The sequence below is a fragment of the Calidris pugnax genome, unplaced genomic scaffold (assembly GCF_001431845.1).
Source record: "Calidris pugnax isolate Ruff unplaced genomic scaffold, ASM143184v1 scaffold24, whole genome shotgun sequence".
In the NCBI taxonomy this organism is placed as follows: Eukaryota; Metazoa; Chordata; class Aves; order Charadriiformes; family Scolopacidae; genus Calidris; species Calidris pugnax.
In genome coordinates, this window is record NW_015090922.1 from 22,088,170 (window position 1) to 22,114,236 (window position 26,067).

Genomic DNA, 26,067 nt, shown 5'->3' on the forward strand with positions numbered 1-26,067 from the left:
AATACTACTTTGTCAAGCTACAAAGCTTGTGTCTGTTTTGGAAAGACAATCTCTCCATCTTGGCATCTTGGCCAGAGACTTACCCATCAATTTTCCCTTTTTTTTAATTTTTTTTTTTTTCCCCTCAAGTTTTAACTTGGATGCAACAAGTTTTAATAGATGCAGTTTTAACCATTTTAACCAGATGCAATTCTAAGTGGACTAAACTTAATTAGCCTTTAAAAAATCCAAACAAACACCAAACAAATCAAGCAGAAATACAAATAGATACCTAAAAGCAAGAGACAATAGTCAAACCTATCTTAGTGCTCCTTAGGTGACCTGGAACGTTTCCACAGAATCTTGCCTCTGTAATTTGAGTGCTGGCAATGTCCTTTGGGAATGGATACTTTGAGTACTTTATTCTTTTCATCTGTGGATTTTTATTACCATTTCTACCTTGACTATATCTGCTGAATTTGCAGTGCTGATTTCAAATAGTTGCTGACTAAAGATTTTACCTTGAATTTTCCTTCACTGTTTTGCAAAGTAGTTTTGTTTGTTCTTGTTGGGCAGGAAGGGTGTTAATTAAGCTTAAGGGATTGTTGGATTGTGTAAATGTCAACATCCTAGAGTATCCTTTTGTTCCTATTCTGAGGAAGAGAGCTCTTAGAAGATTCTCATTAAATTATTGTTAACACCATAAAATCATGTTTATTTATAAGGAAAAATAATATTTTGGTTCTTGACTGGTTAGTGCAACTGTGAGCTAACACATTTATCCATCACAAGTCATATCAAGATAATCAGGGTCTTTTAGAAAGATGTACGGGCCAAAAGAAAAGAAAGTAGCATTCATATTGTGTATTAATATAGGATTTTTCAGTCCAAATTAATGTTGCTGTTTACAGTTGCAAAGTGTTCATATAAGAATATCGGGGGTTGCATGGAAGGAAATAAAAAGACAACACATATTTTGTCCAAAAGAAAAAAAGAAATTCTGAATGTCTCTATAATACTTATTTGTGATAGTCAGGCCCTATAAAACGGTTTTGTATGGACTTCCATGGTCACAAGGTGATTGTAGAAGTAAAATAAAAACATCTCACGAAGTAATTAATGTATATGGCAGTGGCTGTTTATACAATAGTTGTTGATCTTTTGCAAGGCTTGATAAAGTTGGTATGTTAGGATATTTTGCTGTGTTTTACAGATGGGTGAACAGTGAATGGGTTGCTGCTCAAAAGAGCTGATGAGGGGCTTGTGTGGCTGCTGTGCAGCTTTGTACAGGACTCTAAGTACCTCAGCTGTAAAATTTTAGATAATTTGAAAATCAAGGGAATGGTATTTACCCAAGACTTAAATATGGTGAAAACAAAGGAAAGAGATACTTTCCAGTGACTAAACAGGTACAGAGTCAGTGCTTACTGTGTTATGTTGGGAAGTCTGAGCTCCTGATCCCTGACGTCCCTCCCTGACGTAGGGGAGGACTTTGTAGAGTAGGGGAGATGGTTGGACTCGATGATCCCAAGGGTCTCTTCCAACCTCAATGATTCTATGATTCTATGATTCTATGACTGATGGATATTCAGAGTGTTCCTTGCAGTATGCATACCATAATATATAAGAGGAAAAACTGCAGATTTACGTTTTAAAATACAATGTTAAACACTAAGAACAGCAACTGAATTTCCTTATGCATGGCAGGGACAGGAACGACTTCACCAAAGAAAGGTAGCATTATCCACATTGTGTGCACCTTATGGTCCTCATCTCTGTTAGAAAGGAAGCTGCCTGCCACGGACTTGGGTGCTTCTCCAGCTGCCATTTGGGTACACTGCCTGGAGTGACTGTCAGGAAACATGGACTTGGTATGAAGCACACTGTTGTTTGTTACTGTATTTGGAAAATTTTTTCTAAGAATGTTTATACATAGTGAATCCTGAAAATAGTACCTCAGAATTAAGAATGTATAAACAAATAAGCTATTAAGCAAACAAATTCAATAGGAAATGTTTTGTGTATGAACTATGATTGTAGTAGTACTGTGGCATCAAACTGCAGTAGAGATATTTAGGGGAATAGAAATAAAAATAAACCTAAACTTTGCACCTTGCTGGTGAGGGGGCAGAAATCTAATGGGCAAAAAGTGGTTAAATAAAAACAAAATTGGCTAGTCCTTTCTCAAGGCTAAGGAGAAGGTGGGAGGGAAAAATAGTACTTTTGGTAACTAAAATTTGAGTTTTAAAAAGTTTCTCTTGTGATGGTGTCCTTGTCCTTTTACGTCTAGAGATTAAGCATGAGCTTTTGAAATACATAGACAAGGCAATTGTGTGAGGTTTTTGATAAGCATATCTTGTAGATCTTCAATTACAGTATGGTAGTGAAGAGAGAAAACTAAATGATGTAGTGTCTCTTGGGTAATAGAATATATGGCATTCTAGATAATAAACAGCAATGCCAGATAAACTTTTTCTAAATTCAACAGAATTGGCTCATAGTGTTTCTTTTTGCAGTAGGAGCTTTGTAATATGTACAAACTATTTCTTCATTTCAATTCACTTCAGATCCTCAGGATCCTAACGTTTTCATACTTTACCCTTCAACATAGCATCTAGCTGTCTACAATGTGATAATGTGAGCTACAGAACTGCTCTTTGCAAGGGAGAAATTTTAGTTTTTTAAGGCATGGATTGATGAAACACCTGGATGGTAGGAAAAGGGCAGAGGCACTGTGGCTGTCACATAGGCAGAACACAGGCAGGCACTAATGGGGGGAGTACCATTTCTCTCATTAACTCCAAATCTGAGAATCAGGACAGATATCATGAAGTTTCAGAGTGAGTGTGAATGTTTTGAATAATGAATGGTGGTGTGCTAAATTATTAATACTTTATCTACAAACTCGGACATGAAGTACTTAGTGTATTTGGAAGTGTTATTGCTCCTGTGGACTTAGTTTTCTCTTGGTTTATGCTTTGATAAGATTTTTTCATGCATAAAGATGTTTCTTCATTGCTTTATTATTTTTACAGCTTTTAAAATTTTCTTTCCGTCCCCTTGACAGACATCTGTAACTTTGTTTTCCTTCTCTCTTTTCTTACCTTGTCATTTAGGTTTGGCTTTGTGAGGTTCTGACACTGTGCTTGCGCTTCCCTTGGGCTTTTCCTTAGAGGCCTTTTTATGGTCTTCCCCTTTTCCCCAGTGGTTTAGGAACCATGGCATAAACTCCATTCCTTGGAGCATTTTCAGACTTCCTCCTACACACGTGCATGTTCCTTGCCTAGATGAATTATTTCAAGTCTATATTCAGAGACAGAGATCATCTTGAGGATAAATGTGTTGCCCACAATGCTGCAAATACCAAACAAATCAATGGTTTTATATATAACTACTAAGAGAAGAATTCAGCTAATTAGTTAAGAAATGTTTTGGTGTATTAGAAGACTGTGTCATTAAGATAGTCCAGTGAATATGCTTATGTCATTTCAGTTTTATTAGACTTGAAATTACTTGAGCTGTTCCACTCATGCGATGGAATTATTTTTTTTTGTCTGACTACAATTAGTAGACTTTAGCAAAATGTATGAAACAGCAAGGCAGACTCTTCCTGGGTTGGACTAAGGATGTCTTTTGGGGGGAAATATGTAGGGTTAGTATTTAACCAAGAGACACTATGGGAAGGAGTGCTATTCTGCTTTTAACAGAAGGCGAAGTGCATTTAATCCCTTACTTGGACTTGGATTCCTGGACTTAGTTCACCCTTTGAAACTGGGTGTCCAGTGGTGGATGGTTCCCCTGAGGAATGGCAGCTCGTGGTATTGCAGTCTCTTACAGCAGACATCTCAGCACAAAGCTCTAATAGAGACTGCATGTGCTGACTAGTTCCTGGTGTTACTACTGCCTCTCACCCCCCCTTGTACATTTCAGTAACATCCTTTGAAGAAGCACCTTGAAGTCAGACACGCTGCTGTCCCCGCCTCCGAGTGGAAACCTGGGACACAATGATTCTTTGATTGTGCTCTTGCTTGCTTTCTCAAAATATTATGCAGTAGCTGCAGCATAACAATCTGTGACTTAAAAATCCATATACTAGGTACAGCTTATGGGAGTTGAAGTTGCAATTAGTTAAGCCTTTGCTCTTTCATGACTTCTTACAGGCAGCTGCTTCATTTGTTAAGGCCAAGCAAAAAAATAAGGATTTTAATGTTCCTTGTTACACAGGGCCTGTGGATCATGAAGGGCTTTCGTTTTGGCATGCTCATTGGAGGTGAAAGCTGCTGTTTGAATTTTCTGTGGAGTGTAAAGACTGGTTAGGTCAGCTGGTTTCTCCTGCCTCAGCACCCTCAGGCACTCGTCTCCCAGCAGTCTGCCATAAGAATCCGCTGACCGTCTCTCAATTCTTCCCACACAGCTGCAAAACCCATTAGGATGTTTTAGTGCTGATAGGCAGAAATGCTGTAAAAATGCAAATTTTCATCTGCTGAAGGGCAAGACTCCAAGAAATGGTTTTTAAAATGTTTCACTGCTGAATAAGGGTTATGGGGAGTTGATACAGTTGGAACACAGAGTTTTAAGCAATAGGAGAGAAGCTTATACCGTCAATAAGATCACTAGTATTTTGGTTCTTAAGTCACTCAGGACTTTGGCACAGACTGTTTGCTTTTTGTACTTTTTTTTTTTTTTTTTTTCAACAGTTTGTGGTTGGACTCAATGATCTCAGAGGTCCCTTCCAACCACTAAGATTCTGTGATTCTGTGATAGAAATGCTGTAAAAATGCAAATTTTCATCTGCTGAAGGGCAAGACTCCAAGAAATGGTTTTTAAAATGTTTCACTGCTGAATAAGGGTTATGGGGAGTTGATACAGTTGGAACACAGAGTTTTAAGCAATAGGAGAGAAGCTTATACCGTCAATAAGATCACTAGTATTTTGGTTCTTAAGTCACTCAGGACTTTGGCACAGACTGTTTGCTTTTTGTACTTTTTTTTTTTTTTTTTTTCCAACAGAAAATAATGGGCTAAGAGGTAGTCTTCTGCTCTGTTGGTGTACAAAGGAAGAACTGCTATGTAGGCTCCAAAAGGGCACTGTCTGTTTTTACCTGCCTAAATATTATACTTAGAAGCTCTATAGAAAAGCCCAAGATAAAGGAGTCAGCTTTCCTTCAGCAAATACTTTAACTTCTTGCACACATTAATGTTCTGTAGAGCTGTGGCCAAGTGAAATGCATAGGGTTGCACCCTTGACTCTTTTAGCGGAGTAGTGAGCTAGAGATATTGTTCTATTTTTTCTTTAAAAGCAAGACGATTTAATGAAAATAATGTTTTTTTCAGTTACAAAAGAAAGAGATGATGAGTGCTTTGTCCAGATTTCGGAACAGGCTGTGACTTTTGATCAGAAAATTTTAAAATTATTTTTCTTTCATCTCGCAGCTGAAATAATATAGTGGCTGTGTAACCGTTGATACTCAAGACTTTTTTAAAGGATGTTACTTACTTCCCTTACCAGAGGCTGAAAAAAAGGGAGGAATTGAGTATATTTCTACTTCTTCCTACTGTATCCTATACCAACAATGCAATAATTTCATCCTGTGTTAGTCCTCCTTAGCCCCATATGGGCTGTTCAGGCATAATGTGCATGATACGTTCTCTAAAGTGCGGTCGCCTATATTGAGGTACTGGGTTTGTGTTGCTGTATTTCATCTTAGCTTTCAGTTTTACATCAGATGATACGTAACGAGGACAGGAAGGATTAGCCCTTTGCAGTTCAGCAAGTTACTTTCTCTGAGGATTGTCACTACCACCTTCAGAATGTTTTACACAAATATAAATAACAAGCCAAAATAATATGTCTTTTCCAGGTAGTTCCTCATAACACTACTGAAGTGCATGTTGAGTGTTTCGTGAGTATTGCTTGACTCAGCAGTATCGAGAAACAGTAGCTCTTTGTTGTAAAGTTTCCATAGTGAGCTCAACAGTATACAAATGTGGAATTAATGGATATGCTTCAATATTGTCTAATTTTAGTTTAAGCAGCCAGGAAAGGGGCATAGTAACATATTTGAAGATTCTCACAACTCATTCTGAGAAAAATCTGGTTCGTGCAGAGCTGTCTGCGGTTTTCAATGCAATGTGTAAAAGCCCCATTAATACGAGCAAAATACAAACAAAGTAGCAGAAATTGTACACTCTGACAGGGGAAAGAAGCCTAAAAATTTCTATGGGACACTTAGCGCTGTCTGAGAGGCTCACTGGTGTTGGCACAAATGTATGCTTTGAATCAAATTAATAAATTTATCCACAAACAATAAAAGATTTGCTTTTAATTTATTTGGGATGTACTTAGAGCAGAAAGTAAGCGCTCAGTTTTTAAATGTTACCTTTTATTTAATTTTTAAATAAAGTTAAATTGGAAGTAGGTGGTCTTTCATAACAATCAGTTCTTTGTTGCATCTTCTCTCTCCTTCTCCTTTGCTCTCCAGCTCCAGCAATCCATCATGATGATGATGATATGTAACTTTTTCCCTCTTCCAGGTTTCAGGTAATCCAAATTCATTGAACTCATACTGTTCCTAATAATGTGGTAATGAAGAGGGAGATTTGTTTGACGTATTATTTCAAACTTAATGGATTCCCTATGCCTGTCACCATCTAGCAAGGCAAGAATGCTGATTGGCCTTTTATTAATACTGAATGTAGTGTGGGTCATTCTTTCTAGACGTTAGTTACAGGTTAGGACTAGAAGATAGCTGAAGGTACAATGGGAAAGCAACTAACCTTTTGTTATTGCTCCTCAGTCCCAGGTAATATTCTGGTTTTGTCTTTGGTCAAAAGTAGCAGCAAAACTTTGAGCTCCCCTATCCATGGCTTTTTTTTTTTTTTTATGAGTACATGTTGTAAATATTGTGCTGTTGTTCAGTGCCAATGTTTTAGAAAGCTCATGCATGCTAGCAGGTCATGCATGCACAGTGGCTAGCCTTGACATTGTTTGTGCAGAACACCTGATTGCATGAGATGAAGCATAAATGACAATTGCCCATCGCTACATCAGAAAGGGGAAAAGATAAAGAAAGGTTGTTTGCTTATTTTCTGAGGAGCATATTTCCAGAGGGTTGTTGTTGTTATTATTTTTTATTTTTTTATTTTTTTTAAACCATGAAAGCTGTTTTCTGTTGGTTAAGCAGCTGTAAGTTAACTGCCCACCCCACTCTGGCTCAGTGTGATGTTGGCTCCATATTGGTATTGGATGCAAGCGGAAAGGATAGTAATCAACAAGAGCAGAGAGTGGAGATGAAGTAACTGAATTTTCTATCACATTACTAGGTGAATCAATCAGCACTGCTTATGTCCCTCTTGGGCCTTTTAATTTTACCATCAGGCATTTTGCTTATTTGTAAAATTGTTGCTGTTTCTTTCTTAAAGTGCTTCTCAAAGCTCCCCTCTGTAGCGTGCTGTATGCGGGAGGAGAGTGCGGCTGTAGCTGGGCAAATGAGATTGCTGGCTGGAACCAGCAAAGAGTTGGGGCCATCTGCACCCGCTGGGTGCTTATTTCTTGTCTCTAAGTCTCTCTGTTGGAGTATTGTTACCTCTCTGAAACAGGAAATACCATGTTTGAATGGGATTTAGTACAGTAACTATTGAATTGAAAGTTGAAAATACTGCTACAAAACACTACTGGAACACAGAGTTTCCACTTGGTCACCTGATGACTGCCTGCTCTCTCATTTGGAGAGAGAATTTACCTCACAAATTACTTCCAAATTAATGTAAAGCCCCTGCATAACCAAATATTTTGATTGTTTGAAGGGTTAACATGTTAAATTTATTACTTTTTTTTTTTTTTAATTTACCTAATTTTAAACAATTAGCTTTTTTTCCCTATAATATGACAGTAAAAATAAGATTTTTAGTAACAACATTTATCTCATTAAGAAAAAAGTTCCATTTAATCTAAAATGTATTTGATATTGCAAAGTGTTTGTCATCAACTATAGACTACTTGGAAGTCTGTATTTTGCCATAGTGATGAAGGAGCGTGTCGGTGACACAAACAATCCCATTTCAGTAACAATTCACTGTGTTTTTAAAAAACATGTCCCATTTCCATGAGAAAAAAAAAAAAAGAACATTTTGAAGCAATAGAAAGCATTTTCAAGCTGGTAAGATCTTACTGTTAATTTGAAAACATTGGGAGAAGGGATTTTTGTTACAAAATACCATTATTCTGTATATGGCTAATAATTAGAAGCAAAAAATTTCTGTAAATGCTTAGCAATATTTTGCTTAAAGCTTACAGAAATTTTCTTATCTTTAGTGAAGTGGGCTCATTCATATTGTCATTGCTCCTTGTAGCACAACAGAAATCCCAAATTTCAAGCAGTCAATAATTCAACTAGTTCCTGGGATTTGTACAAGAAAGTGCTTTGTGCTTGTGTTTTGTGAGTTTGGGGCTTTGATGGTTTTTGATAGAATAGTTGGTGTTTTCTACCTACAACAATTTGTTTATTTTTTTAAAAAACTGTTCCCCTCTGGAATGCTTGGAAGGGAAGACACCGAAAAGCTAGGTCAGTCAGTCAACCAAGTGCAGCCAAATAGAGTCTTGACATCTCACCAACTACAGAATTAAACAATGTGAAAACTGAAAAAAATCCCCATTCCTTAACTTGTACAGAGCTGCTTGTTTCAGGAGGCAGGCAGGTGGGAGGAGTATTCCGTATATATTATTATGTCAACAAAGCTTCTTAGTGCTTTTTTTTAATTATTTTAAAATGGAATATGTTATGATTATTTCTTTTTACAGAAAGTGCCTTTATTGTTCTGATCTTCATTTTAGCGGTTTGTTGTCTTAATTATTTGCCTTATAAGAGAAAGTTTGAAATCACAGAGTGTTTGATTTTTCATAAATGGTATATTTATTTGCTGAGGAGAAGACAGTAAAGCATTTTTTCAGTTTTTATATGCTTTAAAGCAGAACTCATTTCTTTTCCATGAGATCATATTGTTATGGCTCAGTGATGTATTTTAGAAGTAGGCTATAATTATAAGTTACGTGGCTATTGCTTCTTGTTTTCAGTAACTAAAATGACAGGATATAATAATGGGTAAACATTTCATGTTTCCAGGTTTAACATGGATTTACACTAGAGATGTGATTCTCATGTATTCCATTTCACAGACTCTAGGGCTGGAAACTTGAATTTATCTCTAAATTATAAGACATAAAAGATACATTGTTTTTTTAAATAACAAATGTATGATTCGTCCACCAACACTCTCAGAGTTATAATTGCAGCGCAATTATTAAATGCAGAATTCAAATTCAGCCATAATGCATGAGATAAGGACAAAGAACTGTCTAGAAGAATACATAGAGTGCACAGATGTAAAATACTATCAGGGGAAGAATTTATTAAAATGTAAAAACAAGATAAAATAAATGAAAAAAAAATTCATTTTAATTTTCCACCAACACTGCACCTTACTTCTGTTACTTAATTTCTTCTTTCTTGAGTGTCATGTATTCAAAAAAAAAAAAAAAGTCAAATCACACACTAAACAGTATTTGGAAGAAAGTTAGGGTAGATGACCTCCAGGGTACCTTCCAACATGGATTATTTGATGTGACTGCTGTTTTGTTTGCTGGAATTCCAATTGGAGCTCCTTATTAATTTCTGCAGTGGTGTTCTTCCTTATAGTTATGTGAGCTTTTTATGCCCACTTCTCGGAGGGGTGTCTGCCTTTCCTAGGATTCAGTATGACATAGGTGATTCTTCATTCTGGCAATCTGTAATATCTTTGTTAAGGGTTAATTCTGAGTCTTTCAGTAGAATTTCCTCATGTTTTTTCTTTTTTTTCTGCAGATCCCAATCACAATACAATTTCTTATCAGGGACTGGGTTAATGCCTTAAAATTGTTCTTTGCAAACTTTCTGTATTTTCACTTTCTTTTTGTCCTCTCTGCTTCACAACATCTCTCATGTTTCATATTTCATGGAGTTTATCACTCCTCAGGTTCTGTGGATTAGTTGAAAAAAATAACAAAACATCCTCAGAAGTAGCTTTGAGAAAAATAAAGCTACCTCAACTGTTGGTTGTTTTGTTGGAAGTTCAGAAAAGAGTTGTAAAAGATTTTTCTTATGTCTGTTACACATTTCACCAGTCATCTGGCTTTTAATTGGTCTGTTTCTTTAGTCTTGGTATCTTTTCACTTTTTTATTACTCTTTGAAATTCACAAATTATAGCAGTCATGCAGAAGCAGGGAATGAGAGAGGTCTGGTTTACTAAATTTTCTGAGTTAAAACTTGTTAATAAAGTAACAAATGACTGTAGAGCCTCCTAAAGATACATTTCTCTATAGACATCTTTAGAATTAAATCTGAACAAGTAAATACCTGATCTGAAGCTCGTTCCTCAGACTGAGGGAAACCCTTTTTCAAATTTGTGAGATTATAATGGATTTTAAATATGTCTTTTGGTTTCTCATGGGGATATACATACCATTTTGGTTAACGGTTTGATTTTAGTCACTCCTAAGCAGTAGTCCAACTGTAATTTAGCTAGATTTTCCATCTTTATACTATTTAAGGGAAGAAATTCTGTAGGGAAACTGTAACAAAAGAAGCTAGAATTGCTTTAGAGATAGATGCAATACTATTTACATCTGGCAAGATGTAAACAGAAGTGCAAAGGAAGTATTACTGCCATTTTGAAAGACATTGAGTTTTAATCTAGAATACTATGTGTAACTGACCATCGATAATCAAGATGGTTGAACTCGTGCTGAGTAGGAGGAGGTTCTAGGAATGAACAGTCTATTTAATAAGAAAGACACTAAAGGCACTTGGCTGTGCAGGATGAAAGCGAAAAGGGGAAATTACTGTTTTCCATAAAAATATCACAGGAGAGATATTCTGGGGTGGGATCTAGGTTACTGAGGATAAAGGATAGAGCAAGTAAAAGGACATCAATTGAAGCAGGTTTCTGCCTGCAAAAGCAGCAAGATAAGAAATATTCCAGTATGACAAGTAGTGGTAAAAACCCTTCCTTCTTCTAGTATCTTTTCCTCATCTGGATAATTTAAGAATAAAAGCATATGAAACACTGCCTGAAGCAGCAAGGACTTGATCACTCAGGAATCTTTTCCATTTGAGTTTGGAACTTCCACTTAAGCTCATCCAGCAGGTCAGGGGAGGTGCTTCTATCCCTCTAATTGCTCTCATGAAACCCCACCTGGAGTACTGCATCCACCTCTGGGGGCCCCCAACATAAGAAGGGCATGAGCCTGTTGGAGCCAGTCCAGAGGAGGGCCACAAAGATGATTGGAGAGCTGGAGCACCTCTCCTATGAAGACACGCTGAGAGAGTTGGGGTTCTTCAGCCTGGAGAAGAGAAGGCTCAGGGAAGACCTTATAGCAGCCTACCAGTACCTACAGGGAGCCTACAGGAGAGATGGGGAGGGACTCTTTATCAGGAGTGTAGTGTTAGGACAAGGGGTAGTGCCTCCAAACTGGAAAAGGGAACATTTAGATTAGCTATTAGGAAGAAATTCTTTACTGTGATGAGGCACTGGAACAGGTTGCCTAGAGAAGTTGCGGATGCCCCATCCCTGGAAGTGTTCAAGGCCAGGCTGGATGGGGCTTTGAGCAACCTGGTCTAGCAGAAGGTCTCCCTGCCCGTGGCAATATGGTTGGAACATGATGATCTTTAAGGTCCCTTCCAACCCAAACCATTCCATGATTCCTACACACTGTCCATGGCTTACTGTGTTACCATGTAAGCTGCTTGTAGGTAGGGTAACCTCATTTTAAAATCAATTTATCTGTTTCTCTATTTTCTGTATCTAAAGGTAAGGTGTAGAAGACTTTCAGAGAATTATCACTAGAAATAGTAATTGGAAGTCTTACTTGTTACTACTGTGCTTCTTGTTATTGGGAAGCTGCCAAGATATCCATAAGCCCCCTTAAAAAATAAAACAAAAAAACCAAACATACAAAAAAAAGTCAAAACATAAAGCCCCACCCAAAACAGCAAACCAAGTTAGACTTGCTTCATGCCTCTGATGTGAAGAGTTTGAGTAATGATAATTTAGGCAGCCGTACTTAAAGGTCTGTCCCTAAATATTCTATACTGTCTGTGGAGATTTTCAGAGGCGCATGCTGCTATTTCCTAATTCAGTAATTCCTAGGAATTTACCAAAGATGGATCCCACTGTGTTTGTCACTACTGTTAGACTAAGAAGGAGTCCCACTAATGAAGAGCTTTCAGTCTGCCTAGACAAATCAGATATGGAGTAACAGGACAGGATGCACAGAACTGCATCTTGTAGATTTAATAGCAAAACTGTTTTTTGCAAATGAAGTTGTTTGAAAGAGATTCAATGAGGAGAGGACTAACTAGAAGGAGCAAAACAAAAGCAAAAGATTTTGTCTAGGATTTAATACACAGAAGAGGGAGGCAAGGGGGTGGAAAAGCCAGGGGAATGGAACAGTTCAAATTAGAGAATAACTAGAGCAAAAGGTAGTGGGAAAAGAATAAAAAAAAAAAAAAAAAGATGGCACATGGTTGGAGCAAGCTGTTCTGATGTGGGCAATGCCAGGAAAATATGCAAGAGTCCGCCTATTGTCTCTAGAAAGCTGAATGAGCACCACAAAAGGAGTGTGCTGACCCCACTTCCTGGCTTCTTCCTAGCATTTCTTTTCTCAAGAGCAAGGAGAAAGAAAACCTCCCAAAACAGTTCATTCAAAATGATTCATTTTGAGCACTTACCAGCAAAGTTTAATTGTCATTGTATAAAACATCATCAAAATGAAGAGAAACCGTGAGAGAAACCCTCTTTGCTTCTTGTTGCAAAGTGCTCCACAATGAGCTGGAATGAATGTCTGAGCATCTGGGGGAAAAAAAGAGGGAAGAAAATGATGAGAGATAAGGGAAAGAAAGAAAGAACAAAGTTGTAATAGTCATAGAGAAGCTTTGATGGGAGAAACTTGTTATGCTACCTGAAGTTTGGCAGAGAAAATGTGAGCTCTTGAAGTGCTGTTGTGACCCCAAATAAATTTCAGCTGCATGCAAAGGTTGATACTGCATCCTTCTTCATCGGTGTAATTTTTTTAATAAGATCACAATGCAAGCTGTTTTCCCTCCATTGTTTTTAAACCCTATTGTGAAATCACAGTCTAAAAGTTATTCTGGCACGTGATAAGGTGCTGAAAAGTTTTGTAGCTTATTTTAGATATGATGAGGACAGAGGTCTGTCACAGCCAAATTTTAGAGCTTCATGTCATAGCTCATCATACCCTAAAAGTAGCCTAATGAAAGTGTCTTTAAGAAAGCCCAAATATCTAAGAGGAACAGATGGCAGTTTCCATTCTTAGTCTATGTCCATTAAATAGATTTCACATATATCCCCAAGGCTTATATCTGTTGTGCATAAAGCCATGAGCAGAACACTGCAATGTTGGATGTCTGTCCTCTTGTGCCTTCTTATATGTGAAATTCAGTTACAGTGTACTCTTAAATAAGTGATTATTAGTGTCTAGAGATATTGTTGCTTTCTGTGATATGAAGATGCTGCAGTGTTTCGAGAACGAGTTTTGAGTATTTCAAACAAGTGATTGTTCAGTGAAATAAGATTTACGTGAACCTTAAGAAATTTGTTTCTGCTCAAAATATAGGAATTATCCCATTAAAAAGGGGTGCAAATCTAAGTTCTCACAGCAAGCAAAAAATGCAAGAATCTAGAAATTAGTATGATGCCTTTTCTATTGATTATGAATTTTGAAATGTCAGCTGTCATCAGAATGTGGGATGAATCAGATGACTGCTGTGGCAATTTGGTTCACACCTCTAGTGGCCTTACCAAACAATCCAGGTACATTTTTGCATTATATTGAATAGTAAATTTATTTATCTGAGTGGTGAACTTTTAAGTTAGTATGAAACTTATGGTATGCTTCAGTTCTAATTACCATTTAGACAACTTAGGGGGACTTCAAGAGCTGCTGACACTGGTTGGTTTTAGATTCTTGCAAGTTTTCACCTGAAGTGAAATGATTAAATAAGACACTTGAATGTTTCCTAAAATGGATCTTTGTTCTGTCTCTTGGAAACTCAAATGTAGGTGTCACCGTTGCAGCCCTTCCCTTTAGCAAATACTTTCCTTATGGGGTAAGGCATTAACTGTCATGGATGAAGCTGGGAAAGCTGGGACAAGAAAGCACAGGATTTTCATTGGGATAGTGTATTGGTTTTCTGTTCAAACCAGTCTTAATTAAGTCAGTGGTTAATCTACTGTTAATTTCTGCTATTAAGTTGGGTTCTTTCCTCTTCATGGGCCAAATTCGTATATAAAATTGAAATTATGAGTAGCATAAAACTTCTATCATATAAATTTTAGTTTTATTATGTTTTTACGCTTGCCTTTATTAAATGTAAGCATGCTCATTTCTGGCTTGATGGCTTGGCTGCTCAGCTTGATACTGTGTTTTTCCTTAGCTGGTGTTGATAAACTTCTTGTCCCAATCAGAAAGCATGAGATGTTTAAAATTATTCCAACAATTATTCCGTAAAACATTTATCTGTTCTGACATACTAGGTTTTTATCTATTTGGTCTGTATGGATATAATTGGATGCAGAAGGTATAAGAAAGAGGAGAAATTTTCTGAGCAATTAGGAATTGTTACTATACTGGGCTTTATCATAGGACTATGAAGCAGAAGGTTACAGTGAAATGTTTTCCTTTTGTTTACACTCATTGTTTACATTTAATTCTGGAAGAATTAGGTTTGTAAGTTCAGGACCCGTGAAGTATCTTCTGTGCTGAATTGCTGAGAAATGCCAGATTGAAGTCTAGAGGACCAAACTCCACATCCTATCTACTCAGTAAATTAACAGTCAATTAAAGTCAATTCAGTAAATTAAAGATTTGTTTGGTCCATTATATTCTTATGATGTTAATTCTACCTGGTAGAGAGAGATTTCAAGGTCTCAGCTTATGGTACCTGTTAGTGATTGTTAGTTCTCAGCTTTATTTTGCTCTACTTGTGACTGGAGTTTAATAATCAGTTATATTAATTTGCTTTTGAAATAATTTGAAAATACCTAAGTTATCTAGGTATTTTTCAACACGTGATAATGTTGTGGTTCAGGCTTAACATAACAGAGCTAGAAGCCTGAAGCAAAACCACGTGTTTTTTATCCAGAAGGGTCTTTAAACGTATTTTGTATGTCCCCTTCCATTGCATTCTATTTTTTTTTTTCCTTTATGAGGGATTTGTTATTGAATGTTAATGATGCTAAGTAGTTTTATACAATAGAACCAGCCTTCATTTTAGCATCCTATTTATGGAGCAAGGGTCTGTTGATAAGGATTATTTTGGTATGAGCCTGGATATGTAATAGTGGAGGGAAAAAGATCAGTATTGAGTGGGGCTGACCTGTATAATTCAAGAAAACGCCTAAGTCTGCATCTAGCATATGAGAAGTCCTAAGAAAATCAATAAGGCTACTTAAAGGCTCATATTTATATGTTTTTTTGAACTGAAGCAAATGTCACTCATGTCAGTACAAACAAATGAAGATCTTTAATGTTTGCTGTTTATTCGTTCCTGTGTTTTTCTTTCCTCCCCATGTCTGTGCTCCTTTTTCATTTGATACTGTATATGACTGCTATCTTAGTTTCAGTATTTAAATGGTCATGATAGGCTAGACTGAATTTCTGACTAAGGTTCAGTCTTGGTTTGGCACAAGGCAAATACTGTCCCCAGTAGGTTGAAGTGACTTTGTAAAACATCTGGTCAGTTCTTTCCTTCTTTTGGATGCAGTTTTGCCTTTGAGAACTGGAAGTTGCATCTGAAATACAACTGTGTAAATTTCATTCTTTCACCTAAAATACATTTAATTAGATATCATTCACGGGTTTAAACCTTAGATGACTTGTGTTTTTGTATAGTGGGTCCTTCTTTTGAAACTCTGTATATGGTTATGTTACAACACAAATATTGTGGTGTTTGTCACTTGAGGGAAGTTGAAACTAGGATTTTATTGTTGGTATGTTCTTTCTGAAGATGATGGTATGAGAGGGAGGGAATAATCTTTTTCTTGCATAACAGTCCATGAGACAGTCCAGAGAGAAGCAGCATTCCTGGAGTGCTTCTAATTATTTATTCTATAGGCCTAGAGAATAGAGGCTAATCTTCAATTAGTAAAAAGCAAAATTTTTCCACTGACGTAACTGCTGATTGAAATTCTTATATTTCTTTTTATTCTACCAACCAAGAATCTGGCGCGTAAAATCTGCCAAGCTTGATGGATGCATTGTGTGTATTTACACACTATATTTGGCTTGTAGACATCGTGATGAGTGAGCACAAAAGCAGTCATGTGGGAATAGCAATAACAAAGTGATCTCCAAGTTGATTATGGAAAATATAAAAAGGCCTAAGTGGTGAGGATTTAAAATGTGTGTTGGTATGTAGTTAGCATGCTTCCACAGCTTCTGTGGACTGATAAGAAAAAGTGAAGGAAAACAAAGGGTAAAGAAGGGGCAGCCACAGAAGGGAAAAGCTGAAAGGTAACTTCTAAATTTAGGCATTAGCTGAAGTGCTTAAGGCTGGAGTCAGTGAACACTTGCAGTGTGCAGGGCTGTTTATTCCCACTCTTGTGCCACAGCCACCTCCTGCAGCTGCATGTAAATAGGATCAGGCCACCCACTTGGCTGAAGGGGCCTGTGTCTTCTGAGTCCAGTCACAGATGGTGTTCACAGAATTTGGGCCACTGGTTAGGAGATCTGTCCAACAGTTTGTAGTAGGTGCAGTTCAGTTCAACCAGCTCTAGCTATATGCTACTTAACAAAATATCTGCATGATTTGCAATAGGTTTTTACATTTTTGCCCTCGTATCTTGTGACTGGTTACCAGATTCTGAATACAAAGACAATCAAGACATGAATAATCTTCCTTCAACAGAGACTGGTGCAATGTGTCTCTAAAAATCCAGCATTATTTCTTAAAATAATCAGTGTTAATATGCTCATTGTAGTGTGTGGAGTGCGTATCACTGAGTGTGTGGAATCATGTTGAAAATACATTTTTGTCAGGGAGGCGCTGGAAGCAGCTTTTCAGTTTAAACATCACGCTAGCTGCTCTGTCACATAGTCAGAAATGCTCAGATAAAGCTCTGTACCTGGAGCCCAAGGCTGCATATCTAGAGAAAAATAATACCATAAATCTGAATTTACCTGTATTCACTGCAGACCTAATTCACAGCATAGTCTTTCAGCATCCCAAGATTTTGTTCCTGGAGATCAAATTCTTCATGACCAAAATTCAAAAAGCAGAATTGCAAATGTCAGCAAAGAGCTTTTGTAGTGTGCACTCGGGTGCATGCACGTATACAAATGCATATGCACATACCTCACTAGCTGAGATTGTCAGTGTTAGAGGATTGTTACAGAGCTATTGTGTGATATTTGTGATATTTTGTGATATTTGTGATATTTTCAATTAGATGCTAATAATCTAGCTGCTTTTGTGTACTTAGTTTGAGTTCACAGTCCATTTTAAATTCAGTTTCATCTGCTCTCCATTTCACTTTTAACCATTGTGTTCTGTCATGAATTTACTTTAATGGGTCAAATATTTTATTTAAAATTGAAATCAACAGCATAGGTATATGGTAGCTAGCAGATTTGATAGCTTCTCATACTGAAAGAATTGGATGCAATTAATTACAAACTAAATATTGCGGTTTACCTTTTCCTTTACTGGATATACCATGTCATTATCCAAATACGCTGCATGCCTTTATGCTCTCGAGTCTGATCTCAAATAAAATTGTAGCACTTGATCTCTCAAATCCTTACCATTGACTGCAAGGGGAATATCCAAATATACTGCTAAGGTGTGCTGTACATTCTCTTTTTTTAGGACACTTCTCTGAACCCAGAGAAGAGAGTTTGTTCTGCATGTTTTTGAAATAGAAATTATACCCTGTCTAGAAGCATATTTCTTAATCCCTTTCAGAAACAAGAGCTGGAGCTGTGGTTCTGTTGGGGAGCTAAAGAGAAGATGGTCTTAACCAGCATGACAGCTAGTGAGTAGATTTGAGGAAGAAGAGTGGTAGAAGTGACATGATCTAGAAGTGAAGGGCTTGAAGGTGTTGTGGTGAAAGCCTCAACTGGAAGCACTGGTCTGAGAAAGATGTTAGGTTTTGAATGGATATTAAGACTCTAAGGTCTTAATAGGACAAAGGAGGAGCTGGAACTCAGTGAGGAGCTGTGGTCCTTCAGGGCAGGGATTAATGGTTCCAGGGCTTCTGGATTAAGAAAGAGAGAGGGGTCACAAGAGAGTATCTTCAACTAGGGCCCTGGTGTAGGAACAGGAGTCATGCACCTTTCCCAGTCCACTCTTCTCTTTATTCTTTTTTTCTCTCCTGTGTTTGAAATACAGCAGCCTTATGACAAAGATAGCCTTTACTCATCTTTCATGTCTTGATTGTCTCATACAAATCATTGCAGTGTTTTCTTGTCACATTTCTGCCCTTTAATGGTGTGTAAATGCATATGTTGTAGAGACACTCAAGTGCATATGACCTGGATTTTATTTAGTGTATTACTCCAGATTGAGACAAACTGGAGTGAGTAATGTACTACAGTTTATTATTTTAATATGGTGTGAAGTTTGAACTATCAAAAGAACTTTCATTTTATACTTGTGTAATCATTACAGCTAAACTTTTCAACAGACAAAGCTATACATTTTTGCCAATAACCCCAAGTTTATTCAAGATACAGACATCTAGCTTCTGCCTATTTTCACTGCCCTAGCCCTTTTTCTTCTCTAATTAACCCAGATGCTAAACTAAGAGTATCTCTGTTTCCCTCAGAGGGAAAAAAATGGTGTGAGGTCAGAAACAAACCTTGTCATTTTCTGACCAAAAAACTGTCAAAGATGAAGAAGAATCCTTAGCATGGGACAGAATTCACTTGCAATCGCTAAATGCAAGTCATGTAGCTGAGGTCAGAAGAGTCTTATTATTGAGGTCAAGGTCTGTTATTTGGTAGAATACCATTATACTGCTTACCACATTTCTGATAGCTTCGAGGAGCTTGAATCTCAGCTCTGACCCTTTTCTCTCTCTGTAACTTTATAGAAATCATATAACATTACTTTTGGTTTTCTCGGTCTGTGTGAGGTAGGTTTGAGGATATTTAACTGTGTAACTGAAGAGGGTAGCCTGTGTTGGCATTAACCAGATGAAATACTTCGAGCACCAGGAAATCAGGGAAGGGAAGGACATTTCATCCAACAGGTGTAAGGTTATCTGGTAATCATTTTGAGCATTTGAGCATTGAGGTTTTAATCACCATGCTACATTTGTTCTGGTTTGCTTTGTTAATATATCATTTCTGCAGAATAAATTGTCACCATGTCTGATCTTTCTTAAGGTCTGTGAATGACCTTCTCTCCTGGAAGTTTTTGTTATACCTTATTTTAAAAACCTCTTTGTGGGTCATGTTGGAACAAAAATGAGAGCTAAATTTAGCTTTTACCGATAGAAATTGGGGCTTGCAAACTCAAACTTTTGCACAGAAGGTTTGACTAAGCACTGGAACTTTGCTGTTGTGCCAAAGCAAAAGGGAAGATTATGAAGGCAAAATCACTTAGTTCAGAAACTTGGTGATTGACTTTTTTAACTTCTGAGCTTGGTGCTGAGTTTTTGAGTGGGTAGGGAAATATATGCAGGGTGTGTTGGCAGAATCAGTTCATTATTAAAGGGAAATCTAAACTCTGAAAACAACACTTTTAACTAGTGCCCTAGCTAGATGAAATGTCTTTGCGGCAGAACACAAAGTACTTACTATTTGGTTAAACAAAAGACTAGGAAATATATTAACAGATAATATCTGTTTGTATAGCAGTTTTGCTAACTGGATTGCATTTGGCTTCTGTTTCATAATCAAACCCAAATTATAAAATGGCAGGACCTGTGTAGTCACATTCCTTGTTTAGAGCTAGTGCTGTAGCCTGTTGAATGGTGTGCGGATTGAAAGGTGAAGAGCAAGTTCAGCCCAACAGTGAGGACAAGCTTCCTTACCACGAGGCACCTTCCCTCTGACAAGGGCCCTTTTAAGAGGGAAATGAGTTTCATTTTGTCCAGCAAATTTGCCTTGCTACTTTATTTGAATAAGTAAATGATTTTAACCTGTGGAACAGGAGGAAGAGCCCAGCTTTTTTGCATAGCTTGATGGTATCTGTACCCAAATGTATCTATAGAGCAATGACCCCCATCCACAGCTCTTCCTGCATTATACTTTAAGATAGAGCTTCTAGCAACTTCTGGAATCTGCATTTATAATACATAGATATAACATTTTACCGTAGCTCAGACCAAAATAATTACCTCATAAACAAGCATGTATGTGTTGGGCTGGATCAGGGCCCTAATCTCCAATATAATATGTGAAGCTTCTTGAACTTGGAGATATTGGAGATATTCAAAACCTGCATGAACAACGTCCTGATCGACCTGCTTTGACCCTGCTTGACAAGGGATCTACATGATTTCCAGATCATCTCAGCCCTTCATGACTCTGTGACAGAGTTACCTTTTTGGCAGGTTTTACTTGCCAAAGACAAAGATAGGAAGAATAGAAATGAAGTAAATGCTTTCCAGTGAGGCAGCAATTTGAGTATTCTCTAAATACCTATTACAGCTGTCCTAAATCTGGTTTGTATGATTCACAGTAAAAGTGGCAGAAGTTGGGGGCACTTATTAGAAGTGCCATTTGGGTAAGTTGAAAATTTCATCTGTTTACCTAAAGACAGAATTAGGAAACATGTTTGACTTGCCTTTATTTTTAAGATTCCTTTATTGAGTGCAGAGAGGAGCTTTACCTGCTGCAATTTAAGGAAATCTAGCAGTGAGGCAGTATGCTGAATCCAACACATCATTTCCATGAAGCAGAGGAGCATATTTTGAGCTGTCAGTATACTATAATGTTTGCTTAGCTTCTTGGGCCCATGTGAATATATGTTATACAATTTGCAAGTGTTTTGAATAATATAGACAATAAGATCAAGGAGCCTTCCAAAAAGAACAGGAAATTAAAAGGGCATAATTCTTTTCTTAACCACTGGATGCTAGTTAAACAAAAGCAGAAAAATTAGGTAGCTTAGAGCTGTTGAAAAGGGAGAGGTCTTATACAGAGACTGCAATGTAATAAAATGTCAGCTGTAAAAGCAGAGCTAAGAGAATGCCAGGGAGTATATGTCTTGCCACGTTGCTTAGAGAGAAGAAATTAAATGCAAAGATGAGAGTGGCAAAGCAAGAAGAGATTATTTCATTCTTCCCATCCTCACCTTAAGGATGGATTCCCACTGACTGTGTTTATAAAAAGTAAGCCTTTTCACGTTTAAGCTAATTTTGCAGAGCTTCAAAAGCTTAATTGGCTTTGCTGCATTAACAGTAGGTCATTTCCGCACTTTATTGTTTCGGGAAGTGTGGAGCATGACTGTCAGCAACTTCAGAGAGAGTTGCAGTGTGGCACACCGCTGAGAGCCTCTGGGAGCAGATGTTGAACCACAGGTCCAAAACTTGACATTCTTTACAATTTGGAACTTTTTAATAAAGAAAATGCTTTTGTTAAGTGGTTATTTTTTCCTTATCTATTCTCAGGGTTGCTCTTGTGGAAAATATTCCTGAAGGGATCAACTATTCAGACAGTGCACCATCCCATTTGTCTCTTTTCCAAGGCTGGATGAATTTGCTTAATATGGCTGAAAAGTCTGTTGACATAGTATCTTCCCAGTGGGACCTCAATCACAGTCATCCATCAGCATGCCAGGTATGTTCTAGTCTAAGAAAAGAGTGGGACTTTAACAACCTGTTCTTGTTGTTTCAGTACTATTTTATTATATACAGTCCTTCCCTGTGGCAGGTCTATTTGTTTGGATAGTCTGAAAAAACATTTTCATATGGTGATTTTCCTTGCCAATACAATAGTTTCTGAAAGCGGTGGCACAGTCGGACTAGATAACATATCCAACACATATTCATATCGCTTCCATCTTAGGGAAGAATGTCATTGTGTAATCTTAAGAAACCTGCAAAATTGTATCTATATTAACACATGCATAATTAGAAAATAAGTGTATAGATTTATGGATATTTGCAATTTAGTGCAACTGATGAGGAAAAGAGCAGGCACGTGGATTAATTCTACAGCCAAATAGATGGATAGAATTACACTCATAAAGAACATTGTATGAGACGATTTCTTATACCTTTTCAAAAGGAATCTTGGAAAGCACCAGTATTTGAGACTTCTGCAATTAAGAGCAATAGGAAAAATCATAAATCATGGTGAATGAGGCAGACATGCATTACAATGTTGCTGTGCCAACAAGTACTTTATTCTTGAGAGGAATCCTCTTAGAAATATGGTAAGGGCAGGTTTCCACTTAGTATCACGTGTGAAACTAAGATGTCAAAGAATTGATAGGCTGAGAGTATCTCCTCTTTTCCACCAAATGGATTCTTTGCTGAAAGAGTCAGCTCAGCTGACATGAAATGGGGTTAAAATACAGCCAAGTAACTGTAAGGAATCAACTTGGTTATACTATGTCATGAACTCTTCGCTTTCCTCTCAAGTTCTGTTGACACTGTGCAGTAAAAAAACGCCTTTCAGTAGGTGATAAGGCAGAGATGGGTATTCTGAGCAACTAAAGATCATACTGCAAATAGCCTGTGTTTTCAAGTGATGAACTGGATTCTTTTGAAAGAAGCTGTAGCCTAGTTGAAAGGCATACATTAACTGCTCTTCAGAATAAATCTACTATGTGTCCATTTAAGAGTGAAAGTCTGAGGTTGAGCAGCCAAATGGAAAATGTAATGCAAGATCTTCCTATTAGAATGCTTATAAATATTGGAAAATAGTTTATGAATAAATTTGAGTATCAAAATATTGAGATTTTTCACAATGTAATTATGCAGCTAAGCTTTATTTAAATTTATTGCCTAAGAAACTTCAAACCCATGTTACTGTCATTAAAGCAGATGAATTCAAAGAGATAGTGCCCTAGATGTTTTTTAGGTTGTGCATGAGTTGGTATGTGAATGAATCTTTTAAAAATGTTTTGTCTGAAAAAAATTCAACATGTCATTTGCTTCAAAACCAGCAGAGCCTAACAAATCCCAAGCAGAGGACAAAAATAGCAAACTGAAAATTGGGATTTCAGTAGTTAAGCATCAAATCCATTCTCATGCAAAGTAAAAACTGTGAGATATTGCCAAATTTCAGAGCGGGGAAAGGAAGAGACATGGAAGATCTGGATTTGCTCTTTCATCCTCAAATGCACTGTTAAAGCCAGAAAAATGAAATGTTTCTCATAATGTTCTATTCTAGTAATCTATTTCTGCCTGCTAGTAGTCTTACAAAAGTGAGTAATTACTTCTGTTTAAAGGCAATTAATATTCCAGTCATTTCCTCATTTGTATAGCAGTGTGGGCTGAACAGCTGATCAATCTTTCTGTCAAGCTTGTCTATTCATCCTAAAACACTATAATGTTATTGGCCAGTCTAATTGCTAAAGAAATTGCCAAGAGTCAGTGTTTCTTAGCAAATCGCTGGCGCAGACAATGTACACAAAGCTTAGTGTGTGAAAGGGAGGGGAGAAAACTTGTATCCTTACATCTGCTTTCTCCACTTGTAAAATGAAAGTGAAATTTCACAAGAGCTTCAACAGTTGTAATCCAGTAGTTTTCTGAAGTACAAGTCGAATGTCCTCAAGTCTTTACAATTTGAGTTCTGGGATATATGCCCCAAAATAGCAGAAATATTTATGAAAGGTAAGGGGGTGAGATGTAAAACTTCCAGGTAGATTGGTGCTTAGTGAGTAAGTTCTAGTTGTTCCTTGAATTAGTCTTGTTATATCATAAAATAAGGACATAACCATTTTCCATATGGACCCACATCCTGCTCTATAACTAGCAATTTCCATTTTATGAATATTCAAGGCATATTGCAAAGCAAGGTTCTCTACAAGAGCACTTCAACAGACATGGATTTTTGAAGGAGAAAACCTGAGTAGGCTAGACTGCTTTTTCTTAATTAGTTACAAGGTTTAGCTATGTTCTTTGTATATGTGTTTGTATAGTTACATACACACATGCATACAAATATATAGACACACGTGTCCATTATACATATTGAAGAAAAATACAGCAGGAAATTCTGCAATTTTATATATACCCATACATATATATACCCAATATACCTATCAATTTTATCCATTTTGTCCAAATGTATATTGGACATATATAGAGATACGTGCATATGCATATATAAAACTGCAGATTTTCCTTCTGTATTTTTCTTTCTTTTGTTTTGGGGTATGTTACCTAGTGTCCTTGGCAGCTGCTTGTCCATGTTTTGTTGTTATAAAGCTAAATAAACAGTCATTCCTGCCTGAGCTGTTGTGGTCACCAGTGCTTTGCTCAGCTGCCGGAGTTCATGAGTCTTGTTAAATTGGAGTCTTCAAATGCAAACACATGATGCTACAATGTTGCATGTACTCCCACAGTTTAGGTGGTCAAGTAAACAAATAGTTGTTTGGCAAAATACTGAGTAGGCTTTCTACACCTGTTTTGCTCATCCAAAAGAAAACCATGTGTTTTGGCAACTTAGTGATGTCATCTGTGTGCATTTTCAAGATCGCAGGGTAGTTGTCATACGGAGGCTTTGAGGCTTTTGCGGAATGTTAATCTGTGACTTCTCCTGTGGCAATCCGATGTTTAGAGCTATCAGAGGACAATGGAAACAGAATTTTTGAAGATAGCTTTTAATTCATCTGCAGTAAAGGGAGGAGTGAACATAAAATCATGCCAATTTCATTATTTTCACAATTCATTTCTTCTGGCTCATCTCATGTTTAGAAACTCTAATTTAAAGTAACCTTTCATGGTTCCAGCAAGTCTTTCCTCTCAAATTTCATTTTAAGCTTAACAAATAAGAATTAATGCCATCATGGTTTATTTGTATTGCCTCAGTTATGACACAGAAATCATCATAATCAAGCACATCTTTACACAAACACCTCTTCAGGTGATGGCATTTCCCCGATGCAGGTAGTACAGACTAAGGCATAGAGAAGAAATAAAAAAAAAAAAGTTTTGAAAGTGAAAGTAATTTTTAACACTGACTGAAATTCCAAAAATTGACATTACTCCCTTTTCATTTGTTATTTTGCTAGAAGAATTTGAGGAGAGCACTTGAGTTTCTTGGTTCTGCATTAAATGGCAGAAATTAAATTTAAGGTTTCTTAATTTGTTTACTCTATTGGTTTCTGCCAGCATGATACAATTTTTAGTAATGTTTTATAGATACACACAAAGGCTTGATCATGGGACAACTTTAAAAAATATTATTAAAATTATACAGAAAAAAACTAGAAGAAAATTCTGGAAGTAACCAGTTTTATTTCTGTGGAAAGAAGATAAGAGTTGTCTGACTGCAGGAATCTAAGTTACTGAAGAGCATGCTATTTCCATTTTAGAGTACTGCAGTAAATACAGAATTTTTGTGTTCATACCTCCCCTATTTTATTTTTAATGAGGAATAATAAAATATATATGCTGATAAAGACAACAGCAGGCAAAGGAAATCAGCCAGGCTAGAATCAGTCTGCCCTAGTGACTGCTAAGAAATTGCTTTTGGGGGAAATTTCAGGGCCTTTTGGTGCTGATAATGCTGGCTTTTTTTAAATTCACCAGATAGTTGTGGCAGGTACAGTTGGGATTGATGTTTCAGGTGTATGGTAGTTTAAAGTTACCATGAGAATGTCAGTTTATTCAAGTGATATATACTTTTTACATCCTATTTTGCCACTTCCAGTAGGATATTTGAAACAGCCCGGTGAAAAGTGTGAGAGAATGTTTTATCAAAATAGGCAGGTTTCTAGTGGTATTGTTTGTTAAAATGCAGGTATGGGATAAGGTAGCACTCTGCAGTCTCATAGCACTTGGCTGCTGCTGTTTCTCAGTCCTCAGAAGCTGAGTATATAGAGATGATTCTGATCACTGTCATGTAGTCAC

The 26,067-nt window shown here is 37.0% G+C and overlaps 1 protein-coding gene across 2 annotated transcripts in view; it reads left to right on the forward strand.

Annotated features, from left to right (window-relative positions):
- The window catches only part of PLD5 (phospholipase D family member 5), a 166,804-nt gene that overhangs the window by 81,052 nt on the left and 59,685 nt on the right, over nucleotides 1–26,067 (forward strand). For both annotated transcript variants that reach the window (XM_014951197.1, XM_014951198.1), the window contains exon 3: nucleotides 21,652–21,820. In XM_014951197.1, coding sequence (XP_014806683.1) covers nucleotides 21,652–21,820 — 169 coding nt within the window. The remainder of the gene's footprint in view (nucleotides 1–21,651; nucleotides 21,821–26,067) is intronic.